The sequence below is a fragment of the Eurytemora carolleeae genome, unplaced genomic scaffold (assembly GCF_000591075.1).
Source record: "Eurytemora carolleeae unplaced genomic scaffold, Eaff_2.0 scaffold331, whole genome shotgun sequence".
Lineage (NCBI taxonomy): Eukaryota > Metazoa > Arthropoda > Copepoda > Calanoida > Temoridae > Eurytemora > Eurytemora carolleeae.
Window position 1 is genome coordinate 209,155 of NW_019396227.1, and position 22,816 is coordinate 231,970.

Genomic DNA, 22,816 nt, shown 5'->3' on the forward strand with positions numbered 1-22,816 from the left:
TCTGAAAACCAGGAGAAAATTAAATTAAATTTCAATTTATTTGATAAATATTTCGACTCGAATATAATTAGGATTCTGCTAATATATTTAATTCACAGAATTGCAAGATTTAGAGGAAATGTATATTTTTCTATTTTTCCTCATCTAGGATGTAAACACTGTCAGGGTTCTAGACCCTAGACATCAGATACCACCCGGGGCTGGACAATGTTCAATCCCGTCTGCAGTTGGAAAACGTCTCGGCATTGCTCCCGGACTTGGGAAACGTCCCGGCATTTCTCCCGGAGTTGAGAAACGTCCAGACATTGCTCCCTGAGTTGGGAAACGTCCTGGCATACACCCTGGAGTTGGTAAAACTCCGGAGATTTGTCCTGATATTCCAGGGACTCCTGGAACCTTAGCATCAACTCCAGGTACTCCTACTCTTAGCTGTTCCTCACCAGGCAGAGTAAACACAGATTTAGCTTTCTCTGAACCAGGAATTCAAAAATGATTTTTTCATTAATCAATAGGATTGAAAACGTGATTTGAAGTTACTGTAAGCACAATTTCATATGAAACCCTCAAACCCAGCACTAGAAAAAAGCATATTTTACTTTTAGAGGGAAAAATGATTTTTCGAGATAATTTTCACCCCTGCATCTCTCTGCCCCCTTTACTTCCTTCAATAATGAATTTCCAAAGATCCTAATGTGAAGATAGAACCAAAGAGAGAATGCTGAATTACTGGAAACTTACACAGTACCTCAGCTCTGTACATCTTAATCAAACCTGAAAAAAAATCAAAAGGAATGTTCGCCCAAAATAAAAGGTGGGTGTAATCAAAATATTTAAAAAATAGTTCAAATTATGAGTAGCAGGGACGATTGGAGGCTCAGTTACTCAATGATATTTGGATTTCCTATTTAGGTCCTGGGTTTTAATACTGGATATTTTATAAGTTTATCATTTAAAATGAGTAATTAATTGATAACATTTTTTACGTATTCGGTTCCTATTCCGGATACCCTTTTTATATTTGATAAACTCTCCATTTAGTTAATCTTTTTACAATAGTTCTTAATGAGATGTATGACATGAGTATTGGTTGTTTATTTTACGAAAGAATCATCTTTGTGCAAAACCGTCGATTAAATAGTCACTGAACACAAATTAAAATATTCTTATGTTTATATCGGTTTAAGATCGTTATCTAAAATTAAGATTTAATCCGGCTATAACAGTATTCATTTATATTTGCCATTCTCCAAGGTTGTATATTAAGGTTGCTTACTCTCGATGCGCTCCAATCTACGGAAAATGTCGTCTCCTTAGAATCCACATATATCGTCCCTTTTCTCTCTATAATCAGTGACGCCATTTGCGGATTATATCTATCTACGCTAAGCAGACGACATTTTCCGTACATTGAAGCGACCTTGCATTTAAAATACCTAGAGAAATGAGATAAAGGTAATGTGTAGAAGGGGGCATTACGCATGAGGAGGGGGGGGGGGGGGTTAAGTAATACCAATTCGTCCAGCATGTTACCTGTGAATACCTTAGACCAGAGTGGGACAGCACTGATATTCCACAGCTGATTACTGTGTTCGTGGAAGGGTCCAGTTTTCACTAAACAAAAATTACATTTATTTTAAGATGAAAAGTTATTTGAGTAAAATCCAAAAGAGGTGAGAAAATTTCTTTGAGCTCAGTGTTTGATTAAGGTTTTGATTCTTCATCAAGGAACATGGGGTAATATTTTAATCAGTGATTTTGTATCTTGTTATTTCGGTTAGATAAGCGCGTACCACCATCGATTAAACTTGACAATGTTGACATCAATAGTTTATGCAGATCCGCGCTGAAAAAAATGGATCCGGATCCAGGTCCTGCACATAATTCTTCAAGATTTACTGATTTTTTTTACTAATGAAAATTTTTCAAAGATTTTTTTTAGTTTATTTTTTGCTAAACTTAAGTGAACCATTCAGAAATTAGCTTGGTTTTGGTTGGTATTTTTGGATCCTCATATTTTTGCGAATCCGGAACCGGATCCTATGCACTGCTATCTCGACTGATGTACACTTTACCTTGATTGATGAACGCTAAACAGGCGTAGAAATGATAATCATTTTTTAACATCTCTGCAATCTCAGGCTCAGCAATACTCTTGGGTTTTACACGGGATCCTGCAAATATCAATATTAAATCAAGAATTCAAGAGATTACTGAAGGCTCAAAATTAAACGAAATTCTAATACTACAAGTATTAATATGATAATTGAATTACTGCAATAAAATATTAACCAAATGCTTTTACGACGAAATCAAGAATCAGTTTCCTTGAGAATTATCGTTGTTTTTGTTATCTATTGGTTTAGTTGTGTTAGATAAACGTTAAAGCGGCTAAACCGATTAGACACAATTTCTATGGTAACTCAAACAACCCCAAAGGACAGGGAAAGTACGTTGAAAATCAAATTGTTTCAATTCAATTATGTTTTTTAAATGCCAGTAAAGAAATAGGGATTTATGTTATTTTTATTATAATTCTCTTCGATCATATATTTGAATATCTGTATGTTAGCTATAGCTGGCCAAACGCCGGGCAACACCGGGCACTTCGGCTAGTTGTTATTATTTCTAAAATGTAGAAAGGGTTGTAGATTTATCAGCAACAAAGAGCTAAGATTATTACCAGAAAGACTCTAATGACTTGAAGAGGTCTCAAGTCTACCGCCGGTTCGCATCTTTCATCACCGATTCAAATTTGAACCGGCAGATAGATTAGCGACCTAGCTCAAATTCATTAAATTCCTTCCCTCGGAATATGAACTAACGCTGAACTAGATATATTTTACACAAAAAATGTCGGTTGAATAAATACCTTTGATCAGCTGAGCAGCTCCTAGGATGAATGCAACAAACTGATAATCATCTGAAATAAAATAAAATAAAATAAAGAATTTATTTTTATTAATCATTTATTTGATTTTCTAATTCATTTACATTTAATTTTGTGCAAACAAAAACAATCCTAATTAATTGTTGATTTTTTTACCTCTCTCAGCAAACATATTTGCAATCTTCATGAAATTTTTACAAGAGCAATTTTGTGCGACCTTTTTTAGTAAAATATTTTTTCAACCTTCTCAGTAACCTTATCTTTTAGGCTACATTTTAAAAGAGCAAATTTTTTATGAATTTCTTCATAACCTTTTTTGCAACTTTAGTAATTTTTTTCAACATTTCTTTCAATCATTTTAGTAACCGCTCATAAATCCTTTTCGTAACCATCATAGCAAAATTTTCAGAAACATATTGCCATGTTTTTGAAAACTTAAAAACAAAATATTTCCAGCAATTTTATTTTTGTTACCTAGGTTCCAAACCCCCATACTTCCGGCAGGCTCCATCCTGTATCTGGTTTGTAGATATCGGGCTAAAAACATTTTTTTTTTTAGTTTTGGTTTTTAACCTTCGATGTTGTATTTAGCTGAAAATATATTTTCTTTTTGCCTTGTTTTTACACGTAATAATTGAATAGAGTCCTTTTTATAATATTATTAACTTAATAAGAGAATTTTAAGAGAATTTAGTTTGCTATGCCCCTTTAATTATTTAGAAAGGTATTCTGAATTTAATGTTTTAACTAATAACAGAATTTCACGTAATTTGCAAGAGAAGAAAATAACTTCACTTTTATCATGTTATTAAACAGTAACACGTGTTTTTCTACTCTATAGATCCGGATCTTCATTACATGCTTTACAGCTTCTTGGATCCGGATCCGGAGTAAAATAAAATGTATCCGTTGTTGTGGGATTTCTTCAAACTTATGAATAATTGAAGATGTTTGGGTTACGACAGGGGTATAAATGTTATATAAATAATTTTTCAATCCCCTCTCCTCACAAATATGTTTTTCCCATATGTTCTGCTGCATTTGATAAAGTAAATGTATTTTTTGCCAGCTAAAGTTATATCTTTTGACATTGAGTTGTGGAGCAGGTAGGAGAGAGATAAGGAGGTTTGCAGATGATGGATTTCTCCCTTTATTCCTTCAATTATACTCTTTCCAAGTTAAGGGGCATTAAGAAAACCCATAACTGTACCCCTTATGCAAAATGGGGAGTTGTAAGCCCTAAAGCCCCATTAAGAGGAATCTTCCACAGCAGTCCAGTCCTCACAGCTGATCGAGTAAAAGACTGGTATTGTTGTGCATGGCTTGTATTCCTATCAGGGATTAGACTCCTTCTTTCAGTTACACCAGGCTGAAGATGGAGTTTTTTTATATTCTGTGTACATTCCTTGCTTCCCCTGTAGGATATGAGATGCACACCTAAACAAAGCGCTCCACCAAACTGAAGGCGGTAGGGAACTTTAATCTGTAACTTTATTCAATCAGGATCAGTGTGGGCGAGGCTATTACTGCAGCTCTGGATCTGACAAGCAAACTGTTCCGTAAGAGCTATACCGACATATCTGCGCTATGGACCAAGAGGCCCTCTGCAGATTATCCTACAAGCTAACAAGTAAGTACGTTGTCATTTAAGATATAGAAACTACTTTCAAACCCCATTTTTTTATGTTCTTCCTATAAAATTAAAAAATTAATGTTGATTACTGACCTGTTACCAAATCCATCTATCAGGTAGGGGGCTATCTCTAGCGTAGCCTGCTCTAGATCAGCTGGTAGGATTCCCTCAAATAAAAATAATGATCATTATAATAATTATAATAAAAATAACAATATTTGTAATAATTACAAACCACATCATTGGATATCTAGCTTGTGTCCATCTAATATAGAAACTTAGCTTGGGTGATTGTCTTTACATTCATTGATTTCAATTTCTAATTGCAGGTTGCTTCATAAATAGAGAGAGAAGAAAAATAAAGTTAACAATGAAACAGTCATGTTCTCTAGCGAGTTTCCTAATAAAAACATTATGATCTACTGAGATTACTGCTTTATAATTAGATATTAATATCTACAATATCTGAGATGATGTTATATTGTTCAACTATAAACAGGTTTCGCTCTTTGTTAAATCATTAAACAAGCTCTTTGACTATATTTTAAGTCAGAAGATTAAATTAAACCAAGAAATCGTTTCTACAGTCTTATCCTTTGTGGGTAACCCTGTATTTTACCTTTAGAAGAGTGGGAACTGATGATTCCATTTTATCAAACCAATCCCGATATGCAGGGTTTCCATACCGGCTCTAATCAATCCATACTCTAAGGTACTGTAAGCATAATTTCAAGGGACCTTCCATTTATAGAGAGGCATGTCCGATTCACAACCGTACCCTTTAAACCTTTTTCCGGACAATGATGAGGTGGATACCCTTATTCGTATAGCTGAAGGTTGAGTGCAGGGAGACTCGAGGTTACAGTGTACACTGTACTCACCGTGCTATAGTGTACACTCGCGCGATCTCTTGACACATAAGTTTCCGCTTTATAATATCATCGAAATCCTTGATCAAGCAAAGGTTTAAATGGTATTGTTGTAAATCGAACATACCTATCAACAAATGGAAGGTCACTTGAAATTAGGCTTACAGTTCAGGAATATATAAAAGGTCATAGTAAAATAGTGGTATTACCTTCATTCCTATCTCATGTTTCCACAAATTAAAAAGACAGTAGAAGTAATTTTAGGTGACTCTCCATTTACAGATTGTGCCCAATCCCTCCCGAGATCCATTTTTAAAAATCCTAGTTATTGATTAGGCATTGTGTTCCAAAAACTGTTTTGTATACTTCAGATCTGAACAACTACTTGAAACCTTGCAACTACTTGCAAAAATGATAACCTTTTTCCAAAAAATTCATGCAATTCACCAAAAACTAAAAACTAATTTAATTAAAATAATTTATCACTTAAAAGTTTTGGACTCTGTAATCTGTATGGATGAATTGCCTGCATGTCTGTTGGTGGTGTCTGATCAGCCACTTCTTTTAAATTCTTTATCACAGATATCACAAGAGAACACCGCTCACTGAACTCGGTAACATTTTATTTTTTCCGATTTAAAATTAAAAGTTAACAATAAAAAAATTGATATTTTTTAAACAACAGTACTTTTTCCACCTTTTGTTTATAATATTTTTTTCAATTACTTTCAATTACTTATATTTGTCCATTTTTTTTCACATAAATAGTTCAGCTGTAAGGAAAAGATTTAGTTTCATATCCTTAAGAATGAAAACTAAGTTGTAAATAAATATGTGATATTTTAAAAAAATATATTTAAAAAAATAAGTAAAAACAATATTTAAGTAAATAAAATATAAGAAAAATATAAGGATCTAGGATAATAATCCTAAACCATAAAGGATGAAGGGGGGGGGGGTTAGTTAATTACAAAATTACAAAATAAAATAATGAATTCCTTATCAAAATCTCTTCATTAATTTTCCTTCCTTCAATACTCTCTCCTATCGACACGATAAATCCTGGAAAATTCATGTTTCAATAATTTGTTAAGTGTAAACTTAATGCTTTAACTGACAGATTATTTTGTTGATTAAAGACAAAACAAACCAAAAATAAGAATTTGATTCAGATTGTATTCTAGAAGCGTTTAATTCATATGATCTATCTAATAAAGCTCTTTTCTCACATATATATTTGTATATATGCTAACGGCAGGACCGAATTGGCTGACATTTTTTTTGCAAACCCATGAGTTTACCCTTGGGGGTTAAATAGGCTAACAAAAATTAATTTTTTGTTTTTCAAAAATTAATTTTTTTAAATTAAGTTCTTTTTTAATTCTAATTTTTTTCATGTGTTAAGAAATTCTTCAGGCAACGGCGTAGGGTTCCTCCCAGAGCAAATTTGGGTCAGTTTACCTGACCCAACTGACCTACCGCTAACTACTGAAAATTTTGAGCAGAAACGTACAAATTTTGGAGAATAATCTTCCCATTTAGAGAACAAACCTGACGATTTAGGGGAGAAGTCTATCAAGTAACAGAAGAAAAGGCCAATTTCAGCCAAAAATGCCAATCAAGATATTCAGTTGGTAACATTCTTCATATTTCATAAAAAAAACTGCCACACAAATTATGATTGAGTTTAAAATCTGTTAAAAGATATCAAATGCCACAATAAATACCCTGACACATAAAATCTGCCACAAATGCAATTGAAGCTAGAAAATCTGCCACAAAATTTATCTTACTGCATAACTCTGACATTAATAAGCTTAAAATCTGCCATAAATAATGTAGTCAGAAAACAAATGCCACAAGAAATACCCTGACAAATAAAATCTGCCGCATTTGCAATTGAAGCGTAGAAAATCTGCCACAAACATTATCTAAATGCATAAAATCTACCACAAAATTATGTTATATCATAACAAATGCTTAAGTAATACCCTGACACAACAATTGCCACAAATGCATTCAAAGTTAAAAAATATGCCACCTTCAGTTTTTAAAAGCATGAACATGTCAAAAACATTTTTTAACTGCAAAAAATGCTTTTAAGTTATATCTTGGCACATCTATCTATCTATGATGACTCCCCAATAACAGAAGTGTTACCAGGTAACCACCCCTCTCAGCAACCCAGTGCTCTCTTCCTGGGTGCATGGATTACAGAGTTAGCATGACATGTGCAATGACACTGTTATAAAATCTGCCACACATACAATCAAAGCTCAGAATGTATGCCGGAAAAAGTATCCAAATGGAAACACATTTTGCCACAATTGCAATCAAATCTAAGAAACTAGGCCAAAAACCGGGAGAGGGGACATTATCTGATACAAAAAGCGACTTTTTGTATCATGCAAATACAAAATATCTTCTGAATAGCTTGTAGAGAACGAAGCCATGTTTTAAAGTTAAAACAGTCAAATTACCTATCTAAAATAAAATATTGTGTGTAATAAGTTAATATAGCCTTCGATTTTAAGTTTTAATTGTTGCTCTATCTTCTTATTAAATGAACTAACAATAACCAAAAAAAGATTTCGCCAATATACCGAATAACCATATATAATAGGGTCTGATTGGTTCAGTCGTTTTGACGTTTATTGGATTCAATGTTTCAACATTAATTTAAGAAACATTAATTTCCTAAATAATCTTGATAAGCTTCAGATTCCATCCAAACCTTCATTTTACTCGGACAATTCAACATCTTGGTTGGAACAAGAAAATCATACTTCTTCACGTTGAGATTTTCCGCCATTTTAAATCTGAAATTATTTCCTGTAAATTTCCTCGTCGTAATATAACAACGGGGCATCCACGCTTAGTAAACCGTGCTCCAAGGCCTTCTCAATATGGATCTGCAGACGTCGCCTAAGGATATGCTATAATAATTACTTATTTAATAAATTCCAGATTTTCCATAAGAAATGGATCAGTTGTTTATTTTGCGCTATCGCGACTGTAGACGTAATTTCAATTGATTTATACACATGTTTCCATCACAAAGAAACTCTTAAAGGCCATGTCTTATCAAGAAAAAATGGAATACATCACTAAAAATTTAAAAATAATTTCAGTTATGGTTTCTCTAATAACGTGTCTTGTGGATTTGAATTGAACAAAAGAAACAAATTTTTAATATTTAAATTATCGTTACCCACCATTGAAACTGACACACTCCCGTCTTGTATGGATCGATGAGAGCACCTGAGTATGGATCGATAAACTGTTGCAATAATCCAATATTCCTAAACATATTATCAATCATCATGCGACTACAAAATATTGTTTGAGCTGAGCTGAAAACTTAAGAATTGTGGATATAGAGATCTGTGCTTGATCTTCTCTATTTGTTAATCTTCAGATTATTTTAATCGTTATCTGCTAAACTGCCTAAAATTCTACCAATCAGAGTGTACCAAAAGAGAGGATTAAAACTAAATATAACATTCCTAAACATATCAATCCAACATTCCTAAACTGTGATAAAACCAATCCTTAAGTCACACAGTCGTTTTCATATTCCTAAGTTTCCACGAAGGATCTCAGCAGGGTTGTTGTATATTTTTTAGAATTTTTGATAATTAGGGGGGGAATGAAGTATGGGGCATCAAAAGACAAGTTTTTCATTTCTCTGCGTAAACATATATAACTTCTTGGGAAACAATTATTTTTAAAAAAGGGGGGAATTATTTTTAAGAAAAATATATACCCCAGAATCTCAGATAGAAAATATAAATAAATATCTTCATGAATCTTAGATAGAAAACATATATACACCTGAATCATAGATAGAAAATATATATACCCCTGAATTATAGAAAGAAAATATATATACCCCTGAATCATAAATAGGAAATATATATACCCCTGAATCTTAGATAGAAAATATAAATAAATATCTTCATGAGTAACCTGTAATCCACGACAAGATATTCATCCCGACAGATAGGGCAAGGACTAGCATTGGCAATCTTTTTGTCTCTGATACAGGATTCTCGGGTCTTTGGGATAAAAAGGTTTCCTCCCTGCACAATATCGAAGATATCAGGGGTGACGTTTTATTAACCCCACCCACACCCCGGACCCTACATGCACACATTTTAAATAATGTTTTATGCATACGAACATTTAAATATTTCACCATTACATGAATAAGTTTTTTGGGTTTCAGTAATAAATGTTTACTGTATGAGCATTGAGCAATGAGCTAGGGATCCCCNAACCCACATTTTTTGTACATACCTTCATATTTCTTCTATAGTGAGTCCAGACTGGTTCATCACCATAAGTAGCCCTATATTTTATTTTTATATAATAAAACAACACATTCGTATAGATGTTCCCTACAGCCGGCCAAAACCGAATGAGCTGAATTTTTTTGTGGACACTCATGGGTAGCCCGGGGTGACATAAACTAAAAAATTAGAATTTTTTTTATTTAAAAATTAAATTTTTTTAATTATCGATTTTTAAAACTTCCACGGGCAACGCCGGCACTTCAGCTGGCAATTAATAAAAATTATACGTTTAAAAAAGCAATCTGATGCCAAAAAATAGGCAACTAAAAAAACTACAGCATTAAAAAAGAAAAGAAGGTATCAGCTCACTCGAAAACTAAACTAAAAAATTTTAAAAATTTATTGGTCAAAATTTCAATTTTGGTGCTAAAATCTTGTTATCTTAAAAACAGTATTTCAATCTTTTAAAGTAGGATTTGATGAATAACGAGAAGTGATTGAACTTGGTATGGATAGCTCCTCGCAGTGCTTAGGATCCATTTAATTTTGATGCGGATCCGGATCCGGATCCAGGTCATTTCTTTAAGATTTACTGAATTTTTTTAACAAAAAATAATTTTCAAATTTTTTGTTTTATTTTTTTCGCTGATTTTCATCCAAAAACTTGATTAATCATTCAGAAATGAGGAAATTTTTATAATCTCCCTTTTTTGATAAGTTCAGATTTGGGTTATAGGATTAAAAGCTTTTTTTTCAGTTTTTGATTGATATTTTACCCTTAGGATCCGAATCCGTGGATCCGCATATTTTTGCGGATCCGGATCCAGGAAGCCAAAATCTTGCAGATCCACCGGATCCGGATCCTAAGAACTGGCTGCTCGTAATAATGATTAAATCCGACGTCTTGTTTCTGGTTTCTAGTTCATGTTCAAATTATAAATCCTTCCTACCTATATGCAACACTTTCTAAATACTTCATCGAGAGCTCAACCGGGATATTACGAGATCTATCTTTCTGATCATAATACCTTAAATAACAATATTAAAGCTAAATGGTCAACTTACATAAACAGGGGTTCATTGAAAAAATGTGTGACCAGATAAAGGGTTGACATTGCGTGTGGAAAATTTTATATACGAAGATACTAATTGTGGCAGGTTATACAGACGTAAGATACTGTTTATGGCAGATTGTATGTGGAATATTTTATATACGAAGATACTAATTGTGGCAGGTTATACAGACGTAAGATATTGTTTATGGCAGATTGTATGTGGAATATTTTATATACGAAGATACTAATTGTGGCAGGTTATACAGACGTAAGATATTGTTTTGGAATATTTTATATACGAAGATACTTATTGTGGCAGGTTATACAGACGTAAGATATTGTTTATGTCAGATTGTATGTGGAATATTTTATATACGAAGATACTTATTGTGGCAGGTTATACAGACGTAAGATATTATTTATGGCAGATTGAATGCTCCTACAAGTTACTAAGTGGGATTTTTGGGTGCAATGGGTTATGTTAACTTCAGGGGTGTACATTTTTCAAAATTAAGAAAAATTATTTTTCAAGAATTGGATGGGGAAAGAATTTAAAATTTGGACATTAACATTTTTATCCTTTTTTATACGTTTTACACAAAAAAATTATTTAATTTTTATAATTTAGCGAATAAAACCTTTCAAAAGTTTACCTTACTTCTAGGGGGGAAAAATTTTAAAAGGGGAGAATGATTTTTCTAGAAAATATACGCCTCGGGGAGACTTTTATATCTTTATATGAGAAAATAAATATATGAGATTTCGTTTTATAATAGAGAAACATTTCTTCGCAATGATTATTGTTATTTTTGGCTCAATTCCTTTTTTATTTTGTTTTCCCTTTTATTATTTATTATTTTCGATCTTACGAGTTATATTACGAGTTTTTAAAAGACAATCTTGATTTATGGAGAGAGAAAAGCGCCAAAAACTTACTTTTCAACAAAATCTCCGACATTGTCTCCGTGCACAGATCCATCTTCATCCTGCTCCTCCTCCTCTTTAATCTCCTCCTCAGCCTCATCGTCAGCAGCGAGAAGTGAGCGAGAAGTGCAAAAAGTATTTTTAGAAACCGGAAGTCTAAGTTTTAAATGGTTGATATTAGTTTTAATCAACTGGTTCTGCAGAAAATGAGAAATAGGAAAGTTTCTAGAAGGTTTCCGAATTAAAGGGAGAATGTTTCTAAATGACATTTTATCTAAAAATACAAAAAAAATATTTATCACATATTTCTATCTGTTTAAGAGATTTGCTTCGTCTGTCCATCTTCTTTAGCAAAATACGCTTTCAATTTATCAAGTTCCAAACACAGGTTTTAAACAGCAAAGACTAAATCCAAAAAGTTTTGTTTTTAGAACAATAATAAAATCATCATTGCATCATGCATGTGAAAAAAAGATGAGACAGAGAAAGCCTTGACACAGATATACGATAAATACAATTTTAATTTACAAAGCTTGAGGAGGTAGACATTGGACAATTAGGTTGGTGGGAAGGGAAGGCAGACTATGGCATTGGCTAGGAGGAAAGGCGGACGACTGGGTGTGTGGAAGGCGGTAAGGTCAGACGGATTGTGGGATTAATGGGAAGAAAAGACGGACGAATATTGCAGCAGAGGAATGGCGGAGGGGACGAGGCTGAAGAGTATGGCGGCAGAGGAATGGCGCTAACGAGTACGGCGGCAGAGGAATAGCGGAGGTGATGAGGCTAACGAGTATGGCGACAGAGGAATGTCAGAAGGAAAGGCTGATGAGTACGGCGGCAGAGGATTAGCGGAGGAAGAAGTCTGATGAGTATGGCGGCAGAGGATTGGCGAAGGGATAAGGCGAAGAAGTTAAACGACGGCAGATAAGCGGGATGAAAGGCGGACGAATACGACGGCGAAAGATTCGCATAGGGGTAAGGCGGACAAAGGGGCGTGGGAAGTTCTTTGCTGAAATGAAGATGTTAGAAACAGGGTTTATGTTATGAATGAAAGGACTTCATGAACTTAAACTGAGACTAGATTTTGGGGTCTAAGTTAGGTTAAAGATATGATTTTAAACGTTTATTAATCGCCCTAATGATCATAAATATCTTCCAGGCAAAAGGACAAGACGAAATAATTTTTGTTGGATTTTTTCTGTTTTTCTCTCTGGAGGGGAAAAATGCAGATTAAAGTACTGGTTTTTTTTAAACTGGTTTATAAAAAAGATATTAAGAAAGTAAATAAAGAAGACATATTTTTGCTTTCATTGGATCTTTAATGAGAAGAGCTAACAATAGGTCTCATGTGTCTAACTCCCCCCTTCCCAAAAAAAAAATTATTGTCATTCGAGTATTTAGATAGGAGATAAATCGGGCAAATTGTGCATGGAGAATTTTGCTGCTTTATTATAAATATCTTCGCAAGGAACAAAATCATCCTTTAATTTTATGGATTACAATATTTTATTATCACTACATATATAATTTAATCAATTAAATAAAGCAAAAAAAATATTATTATCATCATCTGAAAAATTTTGGGATCAACCGAAACAAAAACTGTTCCAAATAAAAGAACAGTTAGTATGTCATCTTTGCAATGAAGGGGAAGTAGATAATATTCACTTACCTGGTCTTTAAAGACTAGAGAAATGGGTGTGGGAATGAATGAATCAATATATAACTCGGTAAGTTTGTTAATTACTATTCGGAACAGAAAATAAGAAAATATAATTTTGAAATTATGAGTAAGCGAATCAAATCAAGTGAATAATTCAAAAACAAATATTAGAACTATCAACTATAAGGTCAGCAAGTATTAATTGTTGATTATTTGATGACAAAAGAGGCCTTCATATATCAGTCATTTATCCATTTAATTTTATAAGTTTGATTAATATACAATATATTGCGAAACTATTCCAAGTCGAAATCTATAAGATCGGAATCAAGTCTTTGTCTTCGACTCGAGGGAGTTCCGTCCTCCGAACTCTCACTGTCCGATACTCCGGTAGCTGTAGTTGATCGACCCGTCCCGGAGCTCAAACCTGGCCTACTCTCTGAACCCGAGGTGGTGGTGCTTGTGGTTGAAGGGGACCCGGAGAAGGATTGACTAGATCGAAGAGTTGAACCTCCATCTGGCAAAATTAACTATCATTCGAAAAATATTTTTTAAAAATTTGTATTAAAGGAAAGATTCCTGTGACCCCTTGTTCAATGATTATGGATTACTGTCTCAATAAGTTTTGGCCCAAACTTTAAAGCTGACTGAAGTATGCTTGATTGGAAAGAAAACGGGAACAAACAGCTTTTGGGAGTCTGTAGTTCATGGACCTACATTCAAAGGAGCTAAAACGTTTAATAATGAAGCAAAAAAAACCTTGTATTTACAATTTCTTTGACTTTTTAATTGTTAAAAATTAACAAATTCTAAGAGTTGGGTTGACCCCTTAGATCGGATATACTAGAAAATATCAAAATTGAAGTTTAACCATTCCCAGCGGATGATGGGAATCATATTTAATGCTCTGGGGAAAAACTGAAATTTAATTCAAGCGCAAGTTTTTCATCCTATTCGAAAGGGAGGGGATCATTATTTTCCAAAAAATATATTAACACCTGAAAGGGGATGTTAGGTACTTTCCCAAAGGTTTTTTCCCAAATGGCAACTTCCCAACTCCAATGTCTGTACTAATCGCAGTGCTCGGCCCCCTAGCCAGGTATAGCCGCAGCACTCTGCACTAGTTGAGTCGGCACCCTAGCCAGTTAAAGATGCAGCGCTTGGCCCCCATTGCAGCCTAAGTCGCCTCAGAAGGCCTAACCTAACCATTAGGAAATTGCCGATTATGAAATTGTCCCTTAGGAAAATGCCTTTGGAAAAATACCGAACATCTGCAAGTGTACCTGAATTACTTTGAAGTGCAGAATTAAGGATACTACTGAATGCATTCTGAATGAAACCTAAACAATAAGAATAGAAATCCTGAACCAATAAATTACAAATCATAATTAAATTGAATTTTTCTCCATACTTAAGAGTAATCTCAAATAAATAAAAATAAAAACTGCAAAGTTTGAATTAAGACAAGTACAAAAATGCGAGCCTAAAAATTGCGCACGTGACTCCAATTTTTTTCAAGATAACTATTTACCTGTAAGTCCGCCCGTTCCTACTGCCTGCTCTGTCGCTCCCCCTCCTCCCCCTTCTACAATCGAACTATAGGAAGCATCTTCTGCTGCACCTCCCCCTCCTCCCTCTTCCCCTTCTACCATCGAACTATAGGAAACCTGAAACAAGTATTTATAAACAATAACAAGCAGTTTGCTTGGGATCCAGACCATTATTGTTTTATTTATCAGGAACCGCAGCTGTGCAAAACATCAAACTAAGAGTTTTAGAAAATTAAGATTGCTCTACACTATTAACTAAATTAAGATTTAATCGTAAATTTCTGCCTGTTCCTGGTTTCCTGGTTCCTGGTTCTCATCCCCAGACAAAACCTTCCTGCACACAGGACAGGTACCGTGCAGCTGTAGCCAAGGAACTATACAATCCTGACCAAACCAACAGAATTCAGTGGGGAGACCGAATGTTTCTTATTGTAAATTTTTCTTTTAAATAAACAAAAACATGGATTTTTTCGCGCCTGCTGAGTTTAAAACTTTAGAATGAGATATCCTTAATCCCGATCGCTTAATCTGCGTATCCAATGGACAAACTTATCAGTTTCTTCTTAATCCTATTTTTATGACATCCCTACTGTGTAACAGTTGAGTTTGATAACAATTACAGATCACGATGCTATATCGATTGGACTAATGTCCGATTAAAACTAAAGTCAGCTGTTCACAAGCCGGTTTTTACAGCATTTAAACAAATATAAATTTAATCATGTTAATATGAGCTTATTAAAAAAAATATTTGATCACATTTGAAGACTATAGCCATTTTTGAACGTTAGTCGTAATAAACATTAAACCAAAACTTACGCTCGTACCATCGATTAGTTCAATTGATATGACACCATCAACACCAGATATGCGCGTATAAATTAAAAATCGGGTTTTTAAAAGTTAAAGAGCGCATTTCTAATTTCTAGAAATTAATCTAAAGACTTAATCAGTCTTGATATTAGTAAAAAGAGAGGATCAAGCATTAATTTTGAATTGATATCCACCATTCTAAGGTTTTCAGCTCAAGCCGAATCAATTGTTTAACTTAGGATACAGTTAACAGATACCTCGTCCTACATTTTTTTAAGTAATTAAGATGATATCGACATTTTAGATTACTGTATATGCAACATCTATCAATCAGACTATCCATCTATCAATCAGACTATCCATCTATCAATCTGACTATTCATCTATCAATCAGACCATTCATCTATCAATCAGACTATTCATCTATCAATCAGACTATTCATCTATCAATCAGACTATTCATCTATCAATCAGACTATTCATCTATCAATCAGACTATTCATCCATCAATCAGACCATCCATCTATCAATCAGACTATCCATCTATCAATCAGACTATCCATCTATCAATCAGACCATCCATCTATCAATCAGACTATTCATCTATCAATCAGACTATTCATCTATCAATCAGACCATCCATCTATCAATCAGACTATCCATCTACCAATCAGACTATCCATCCATCCAGTCAATCAATCAATCAATAAGACTATCAATCTATCAATTAATCAGACTATCAATCTATAGATCAGACTGTCAGACTATCAGACTATCTATCAATCAAAGAAAGAAAGAACAGACTTATTAATTACTAATCCAATCCAATTAATATCAATCAACGCACTGATCAATGCTTCAGTTGATAAAATTTTTAATTTATCAATAATTAATATTTAATTAAGTAAATCAACAAAAAAAAATCAATCCATCAACGAACCAACAAAAAATCGTTAATAAATCAATCAAACAAATAACACATGTATCAAGCAGTCGACCAAAACAGGAAAAAACAACCTATCTACGAATTAAGAAATCAACCAACTAAAAGAGACATTAATCAACCAATTCAAAAACAAGAAAGAATTCAATCAATCAATAAATCCATTAGAACCTTATTTTTACCCTTATATTCTCTTGAGCCATCGGCGGGGGCCCTGATCCATCCATTTGGTTTAAAAGCTAAAAAAAAAAGGTTTTAAACCAACAAATTTATATTCTTTTATAGGAATGTATTTGGTGATGATACAGAGCTGAAAACTTTAGAATTGTTGATACCTGAGATCAATACTTGATCTTTTATTTTTGTAAATCTTAAGATTATTTTAATCTTTTGTGCATGCAGAGTCCCGAACAGCCATTTAGTAGCCGGGAAAATTGAAATTTTGCGCCCCATTTAATTAGAGAACTATCATTTGTAGGAATCCGTCAAGAATATTCAAAAAGAGGGAAAAAGATTGGATTATGCAGAAATTTTAAAGTGTCAACATTCGACAGTAGATATTTATTACTTAAGCGATCGGTATTTTTTCTAAAGTTTTCAGCATTCTCAGAGTTTTTTTAACTTTAAGATAAAAATGAACCTGTGTTATAATAGCATCAAGTCCTCCGGTACCCCAGGCATAGTCCCCGGGATGTCCGTGAATTTGCACACCACCTGCTCCCTAGTCGAAAGAATCTTTTTTATTAAAAATCCGCTTAAATTTTAAAAGAAAATCTTCAAAATTATTTAGATCACAGATTTACAAAATTTGAAAAAAAATTCATGCAAAGCATGTTACATTTTTAACATACTAACTATATATATATTGTGTGTGTGTGTATATATATATATATATATATATATATATATATCACATGACCGATTTATTAGATATATTTGAATTGACAGTTGTGTCTAGTGGTAAAGTTAAGATTAGGCTCTTTAAGTTCCTCTAATATATATATAAATAATAAATATTGTATAACCTGATGTCCAGGAACCAAATGGAACTGTACACCAGGAACGCCTCCTCCCCCTGCCACACCCATTCCCGTCACGTTAAATATTAGTTCCTTAACAAAAGTGTGGTTATGAAATTTCCAACTAATAAATGATCCAGAAGTCAAAGTGTTTAAAAGGTAACGCAAATTTATAATTCTTCATACCAAAATTCCCTTCCCCCTAAAGCTACGGCTGGGTGGGGGGCTTACAAAACATTAAAGGATGAATTTCAACCTGCAGAAAGTGTTCAAGATGACCGTCCTGTTGATGACCCCCCCTGAGCATGGGTCGCATAGGTCCTTGGCGGTGTACATGATATCTTCCAGGTCTTCCCATATCCATTCCCATATGCAACATACCAGGTGGGAGGAAATTAGCTAGCTGACCTAAATTTTAAAAAAATATATATTTAACTTGAAATTTGAAGCTAATAAACGAGAGTACAATCAAGAACAAAATTTTGAAAATACGCTGTTAAAAATAAGACAAGCGAAATTTTTTTATGTTCATGTTTAAAAATGTACGAATACTTCATTTTATTTTTTATACAGGGTGTCCCACATCACATTGGATATTTTATAGCTCTTAATTGCGATTTTCGGGACTAATCAGTATTACATTCGTATTTTGGGTTAAACCCTGGAGATAATCAAATATGATATGCATCGACGCTCTGTTCATCCCGGAAAAGGCCCAGAATTTCTCTTGTAATTTTGAGCTAAGGGTTCTCAACCCTCGTACATAAAGACTTTTATCTGAGATTGTCCTGCATCCAGATCTAGAAATCCAAAGTCAGTGAACCAAAAACCAGATGTTAAATGTTAACCTGGGAAATCAATTTGGTCCATCGGATCTGGTTCATGCAGAGGAGCTCCAGGTTCAGATAAATCAGAGTTCCTCAGTTCTTCTAAATATGTGCATTGTGAAGATTATTTTAATTTTAAACGGATTCACAAATATTAGATTCAAGTGACGAGCCGCAAAATATCATCCAAAAACAGAGAACAAAATTATTTAACACAAATTATAAGTGACAGTTACAAAGATATCAAATAAATTTTCAGACATTGATTGGTGAATCAAATTTCTTATTTAAAAAGTTGCAAAAACTTAAGAAATATTTATGCGAAGGATGTTTAAAATTTTGATCGCCAGTTGATAAGAGAACTCTCATTGGTCGGAATCCAGTAGAGATATTCAAGAAGGGGGAAAAAGAGCGGATTTAGCTAATATTCAGATTAAGTGATCGTTATTATTTAAAGGTATCCAATTTTAAAGTTTTCAGCTCTGAATATACAAATAATGTTTGTGGAAATTTACCAATGAATCCTGAATTACAGACTGGACAACAGAAGTCCTCTGACACATGAGGAATCTCAACGTTGCATTGATGACAGAAATATCGTCCTCCCCCACCAGAATCCGCCATTCTGACTCTAGATATAACCTCTCTTTTCAAACTTTTATTGATCAGAAATATATCAAAATTTAAAAAATGTTGCATATAAAAACATTTCGTCACTTAAATGTCCATGACTGTTTTTTATATTTTACTCAATCCTGTCCTGGCCGCAGCGTTCAGTCCCCAGACTGTCCTAGCCGCAGCACTCCACCCAAAAACTGCTATAGCCCAACCTAACCCGGAAGCATAAAGAATATTTATTTCTCAAGTCATCTTGAAATAAGATAGAATGGAAGTCTTGAATATCATGCCAAATTCATGCCCAATTCATGCCCAATTCATGCCCAATTCATGCCAAATTCATGCCCAATTCATGCCAAATTCATGCCCAATTCATGCCAAATTCATGCCAAATTCATGCCCGGGGTCCAAAAATCGTATACTAGGAAATTACCAAAAATCGTTCTCTAGAACGGACCCAAAAGTATCTATATAGATAAACCATACGGTCAAAGAAATCATTATTTATAATTAAGTCTTTCATTTATAATTGTTCAATGTTTCAATTTAGTTGTTTTGAAAGTGCCGAAACTAGAATAATAATTATTGCAACATTGTATATCAATTCTGCATCATACAATTAGTCGCAATTTCGCCATTTTGAATCACATTTTCTGTTTTACCAGAAATTTACCTCTATATTCACCTTAAAGGTAATATCCTGGAGAACACTAAGATGTATAAAGCTGGGTAACATAAGTAAAAAATAAAGTTGCCGAGTTCGAATAGCGGGTAATTTCCTAGAAAACGATTTTTGGACCCTCCCCCCCCCTCCCATCAATTTTGTACATTGATCTTAAATGAAAGACACGTGGCCGCAGCGCTCGGCACCCTAGCCTGTCCTAGCCGCAGCGCTCGGCCCAGAAAGTGTCATAACCTAACTTAAAATTAAAGGTCATGTACAAAATTCATGGGAGGGGGGGGGGGTCCAAAAATAGTTCTCTAGGACAGACCCGAATAGCGATATAACGTTCATTGCAGAGAGCATGCAACATTTAAATTGGAACTTTTAGAAGAGGGCGTCTAAAATGTTAAGGGGTGAATCGGCCTCCCTTCTAAGATTACAGGGGGTGCGAGTACTCCATCCCACTAAAAGTACAGCTCTGTAAAATCAGTTTCCTGAGCTGGGAACTTTTGATTTCTGGATATCAGGATAAATGCATGATCCACGCTTTTTCTTCATCTCGAGATTAAATAATGCTTGTTCTCCTATTGTTATTAATCTCCAGATTAATTAACTGATCGGGATTAAGGATATCCCATTCAAAAGTTTTCAGCTCTGGTTAAATTAGCACAGACCGTCTGTGTTCCAAGGAAGGAATGGTTTATTTTTGTACGAATGCCGCGAATGATTTAAAGGATGAATGAAAGAAGTGAGAAATTTTTATTTAAAGACGACATTTTAAAATATTGGTCGTTTGAACTACTGACATGATGTCATATTAGATAAGATAAGATAAGATAAAGTTTATTGCTAAAATAAATGTATCTGTATACAGATAGAGTTTACAATTACAAATTGATGATTTTATTAACAGTACAAGTATAAAGCAATTAGGTGGAAAATAGCTCTTGGCTCTTTTGATTATTTTTTCCACCATGGACTTTTCNGAAGTCCCACGAAATCCATAGTGTTCAAGCTTGCTCAGTAGAATGTCAACATCACAGGTATCAAAAGCTTTAGTTAAATCTATAAAAATTCCCAGAGTATATTCGGATACAGGTTTATTTAGTGCGTTGTATATTTTATCTAAGAAATGAATTAAGGGTTGAGTAGTGTTGTGCTTTGCTCTGAAGCCATACTGATGTTCATAAAGTAGTTTAAATTTATTCAAATATTTCATAATTTGATTTGCTGCCACTTTTTCTAAAAGTTTTGAAAACGAAGAAAGCAAACTTATAGGCCTATAATTTGTAAAATTATCCGTTTCCCCAGCCTTGAAGATTGGGACGATTTTTGCAGTTTTAAGAGTGGTAGGAATAAACCCAGTTTTGAAAGATAAATCAAATAAATGACAGATAGGACCCATGATAATTGGTATGATAGACTTTAGCAAATTTGTTGAAATTTTGTCTGGTCCAGAACTGTTTTTACTTTTTAGTTTTTTAAGAGCATCATTTATAATATCAGGGGTCATATTTGCAAAAACAAAGTTTTCATCTGTTCCCTGTGGCAAAAAGTCAGAAAATTGTTTTTTAGTGGCAATGTTAGTGCAAATATGATCTAAAATGGTTGCTGATCTAAAATGGTTCAAATAAACAGAATATTTTCTAATTTAAACTATTTTCTTTAAATAATTTTCAGATTGTGTGGCCTGCCAAACTTTAAAATATTTTAATTGAATATATTATTGTTTTCATTTAAACTATAATTTTTTGTTCATTTGAAATATTTTTTGTTTATTTGAACTATTTTTTGTTTATTCGAACTAACGTGCTATATAACAATTTTGTGGAGTGTAAACAGACCCATTTCACTCATTATACAAGATTTACAATTATAAAGCTTTATTTTCTTTGTACTTCAGTATTGCTTCAATGTCGTCGTCCTATATTCTAAATTTTTCTGGTTTTCACTGCAGAGGCGCAACTAGGACTTTTGCTAGGGGGGGGGCAATACCTGTGATACTGATTTTCGCCATTCTTTCTTTCTTTTCATTCTGCAGGGGAAGGGGCGCCCCCCCCCCCTTTCAGGTGCTATGGGAGGGCGAGCGCCCGGCCGCCCCCCCCCCTAGTTGCGCCTCTGTTTCACTGTATATATTTGTGAATGTGAAATAAAACTAACATGTTTAAATAATGATAATGATATACATGGATATGTTTGTATGTATAGTATGCAAGAAGAATGAAAACATAATTTTGAAATACAAAGTTTATTTTATCAATAAAAATGATTTCTTACAATAAAGACAAACAAAACAAATTTACTCAGTTTGGTTTTAGAAATCCATATTCCGCCTCCGCTGTCCAAATTGGGAAAGCCTTGTACCTGAAAAAAGTGAAAACCCAAAAAAATATTTTTTTTAAATATTTTAAAGGAGACATAATTTTGAAATATTATGAATTTGCTTGAGAAATTTCCAAATTTTTTCTATTAAATGCTATTTAAAGTAACCATGAGACGAAATGTTCAAAAAATATCAACACGCAAAAAGTTGTTAATTTAAACTTACAATTTAAATTTTCAAAGACAAAATCTACGGATTACAGCTTTCATAGTATAGGCAGACTAAACCGAAAATAATTTACCAACTATATCTAAATACTTCTCTCAATTCGATCATGTTTTGTTTGTCATGGTACACCCTGCAACACCATGGTCAAGGATGCTGCAATTATCAAGCCATGAGTAAACACAGGTGCAGTTAGTGGTGTTTTTTTTTCAGTTTTATCATGGGAAAATGAGATTTTCAATGCTGACCTCTTGGATTAAATATAATTTTTGAGCTCTGCAATAAGTGTACCTATTGGAGCCAATGTACTCTTTGACCCCTGGAAGTGAAGGAAACCTGGCATGAAAGCTTTCTAAGCCACCATGTTTGCTTAAACAACCAGGAATTAAAAGTCTGGAATAAAAATCCATTAAAAATAGACTCAGCTATAGAAATATTTCATCAATGTTCGAGGCTAGATCTATTTAGAAGTTATGCTATCTTTCTTTGTATCCCAAGTCTGTCCTTT

At 33.7% G+C, this 22,816-nt stretch overlaps 4 protein-coding genes across 6 annotated transcripts in view; all 4 read right to left on the reverse strand.

Annotated features, from left to right (window-relative positions):
• On the reverse strand, positions 1-20,478 carry LOC111698716 (serine/threonine-protein phosphatase 2A activator). The gene is made up of 8 exons (XM_023469126.1): positions 20,473-20,478; positions 14,978-14,982; positions 3,362-3,429; positions 2,870-2,920; positions 2,073-2,171; positions 1,531-1,611; positions 688-771; positions 1-470 (listed from the first exon to the last, which is right to left on the reverse strand). The coding sequence occupies exons 3-8, from the start codon at positions 3,396-3,398 to the stop codon at positions 184-186; spliced, it is 639 nt and encodes a 212-aa protein (XP_023324894.1). The 5' UTR covers positions 3,399-3,429; positions 14,978-14,982; positions 20,473-20,478; the 3' UTR covers positions 1-183.
• On the reverse strand, positions 4,565-8,213 carry LOC111698717 (serine/threonine-protein phosphatase 2A activator). The gene is made up of 5 exons (XM_023469127.1): positions 8,087-8,213; positions 6,388-6,451; positions 5,916-5,994; positions 5,140-5,211; positions 4,565-4,687 (listed from the first exon to the last, which is right to left on the reverse strand). Exons 1-5 carry the CDS (start codon positions 8,199-8,201, stop codon positions 4,580-4,582), a joined length of 438 nt encoding a protein of 145 aa, XP_023324895.1. The 5' UTR covers positions 8,202-8,213; the 3' UTR covers positions 4,565-4,579.
• LOC111698715 (28S ribosomal protein S18b, mitochondrial) lies at positions 8,208-14,982 on the reverse strand. 2 transcript variants are annotated; one of them, XM_023469124.1, is made up of 9 exons: positions 14,858-14,982; positions 14,610-14,666; positions 13,336-13,843; positions 11,676-12,008; positions 10,635-10,712; positions 9,689-9,740; positions 9,359-9,471; positions 8,605-8,691; positions 8,208-8,314 (listed from the first exon to the last, which is right to left on the reverse strand). In XM_023469124.1, exons 4-9 carry the CDS (start codon positions 11,930-11,932, stop codon positions 8,215-8,217), a joined length of 687 nt encoding a protein of 228 aa, XP_023324892.1. In that variant the 5' UTR covers positions 11,933-12,008; positions 13,336-13,843; positions 14,610-14,666; positions 14,858-14,982; the 3' UTR covers positions 8,208-8,214. The 2 variants fall into 2 exon arrangements, with proteins under 2 accessions (XP_023324892.1, XP_023324891.1); XM_023469123.1 differs by having other exon boundaries at positions 11,676-12,672.
• Positions 16,782-22,816, reverse strand: part of LOC111698714 (E3 ubiquitin-protein ligase RNF126) — an 11,780-nt gene continuing 5,745 nt past the window's right edge. The window contains exons 10-16 of one of the 2 annotated variants that reach the window (XM_023469121.1): positions 22,600-22,701; positions 18,994-19,109; positions 18,500-18,580; positions 17,908-18,059; positions 17,658-17,744; positions 17,273-17,353; positions 16,782-16,871 (exon numbers count right to left, since the gene is read on the reverse strand). In XM_023469121.1, coding sequence (XP_023324889.1) covers positions 16,797-16,871; positions 17,273-17,353; positions 17,658-17,744; positions 17,908-18,059; positions 18,500-18,580; positions 18,994-19,109; positions 22,600-22,701 — 694 coding nt within the window. In that variant the 3' untranslated portion in view covers positions 16,782-16,796. The remainder of the gene's footprint in view (positions 16,872-17,272; positions 17,354-17,657; positions 17,745-17,907; positions 18,060-18,499; positions 18,581-18,993; positions 19,110-22,599; positions 22,702-22,816) is intronic. The other variant, XM_023469122.1, reaches the window with a different exon arrangement.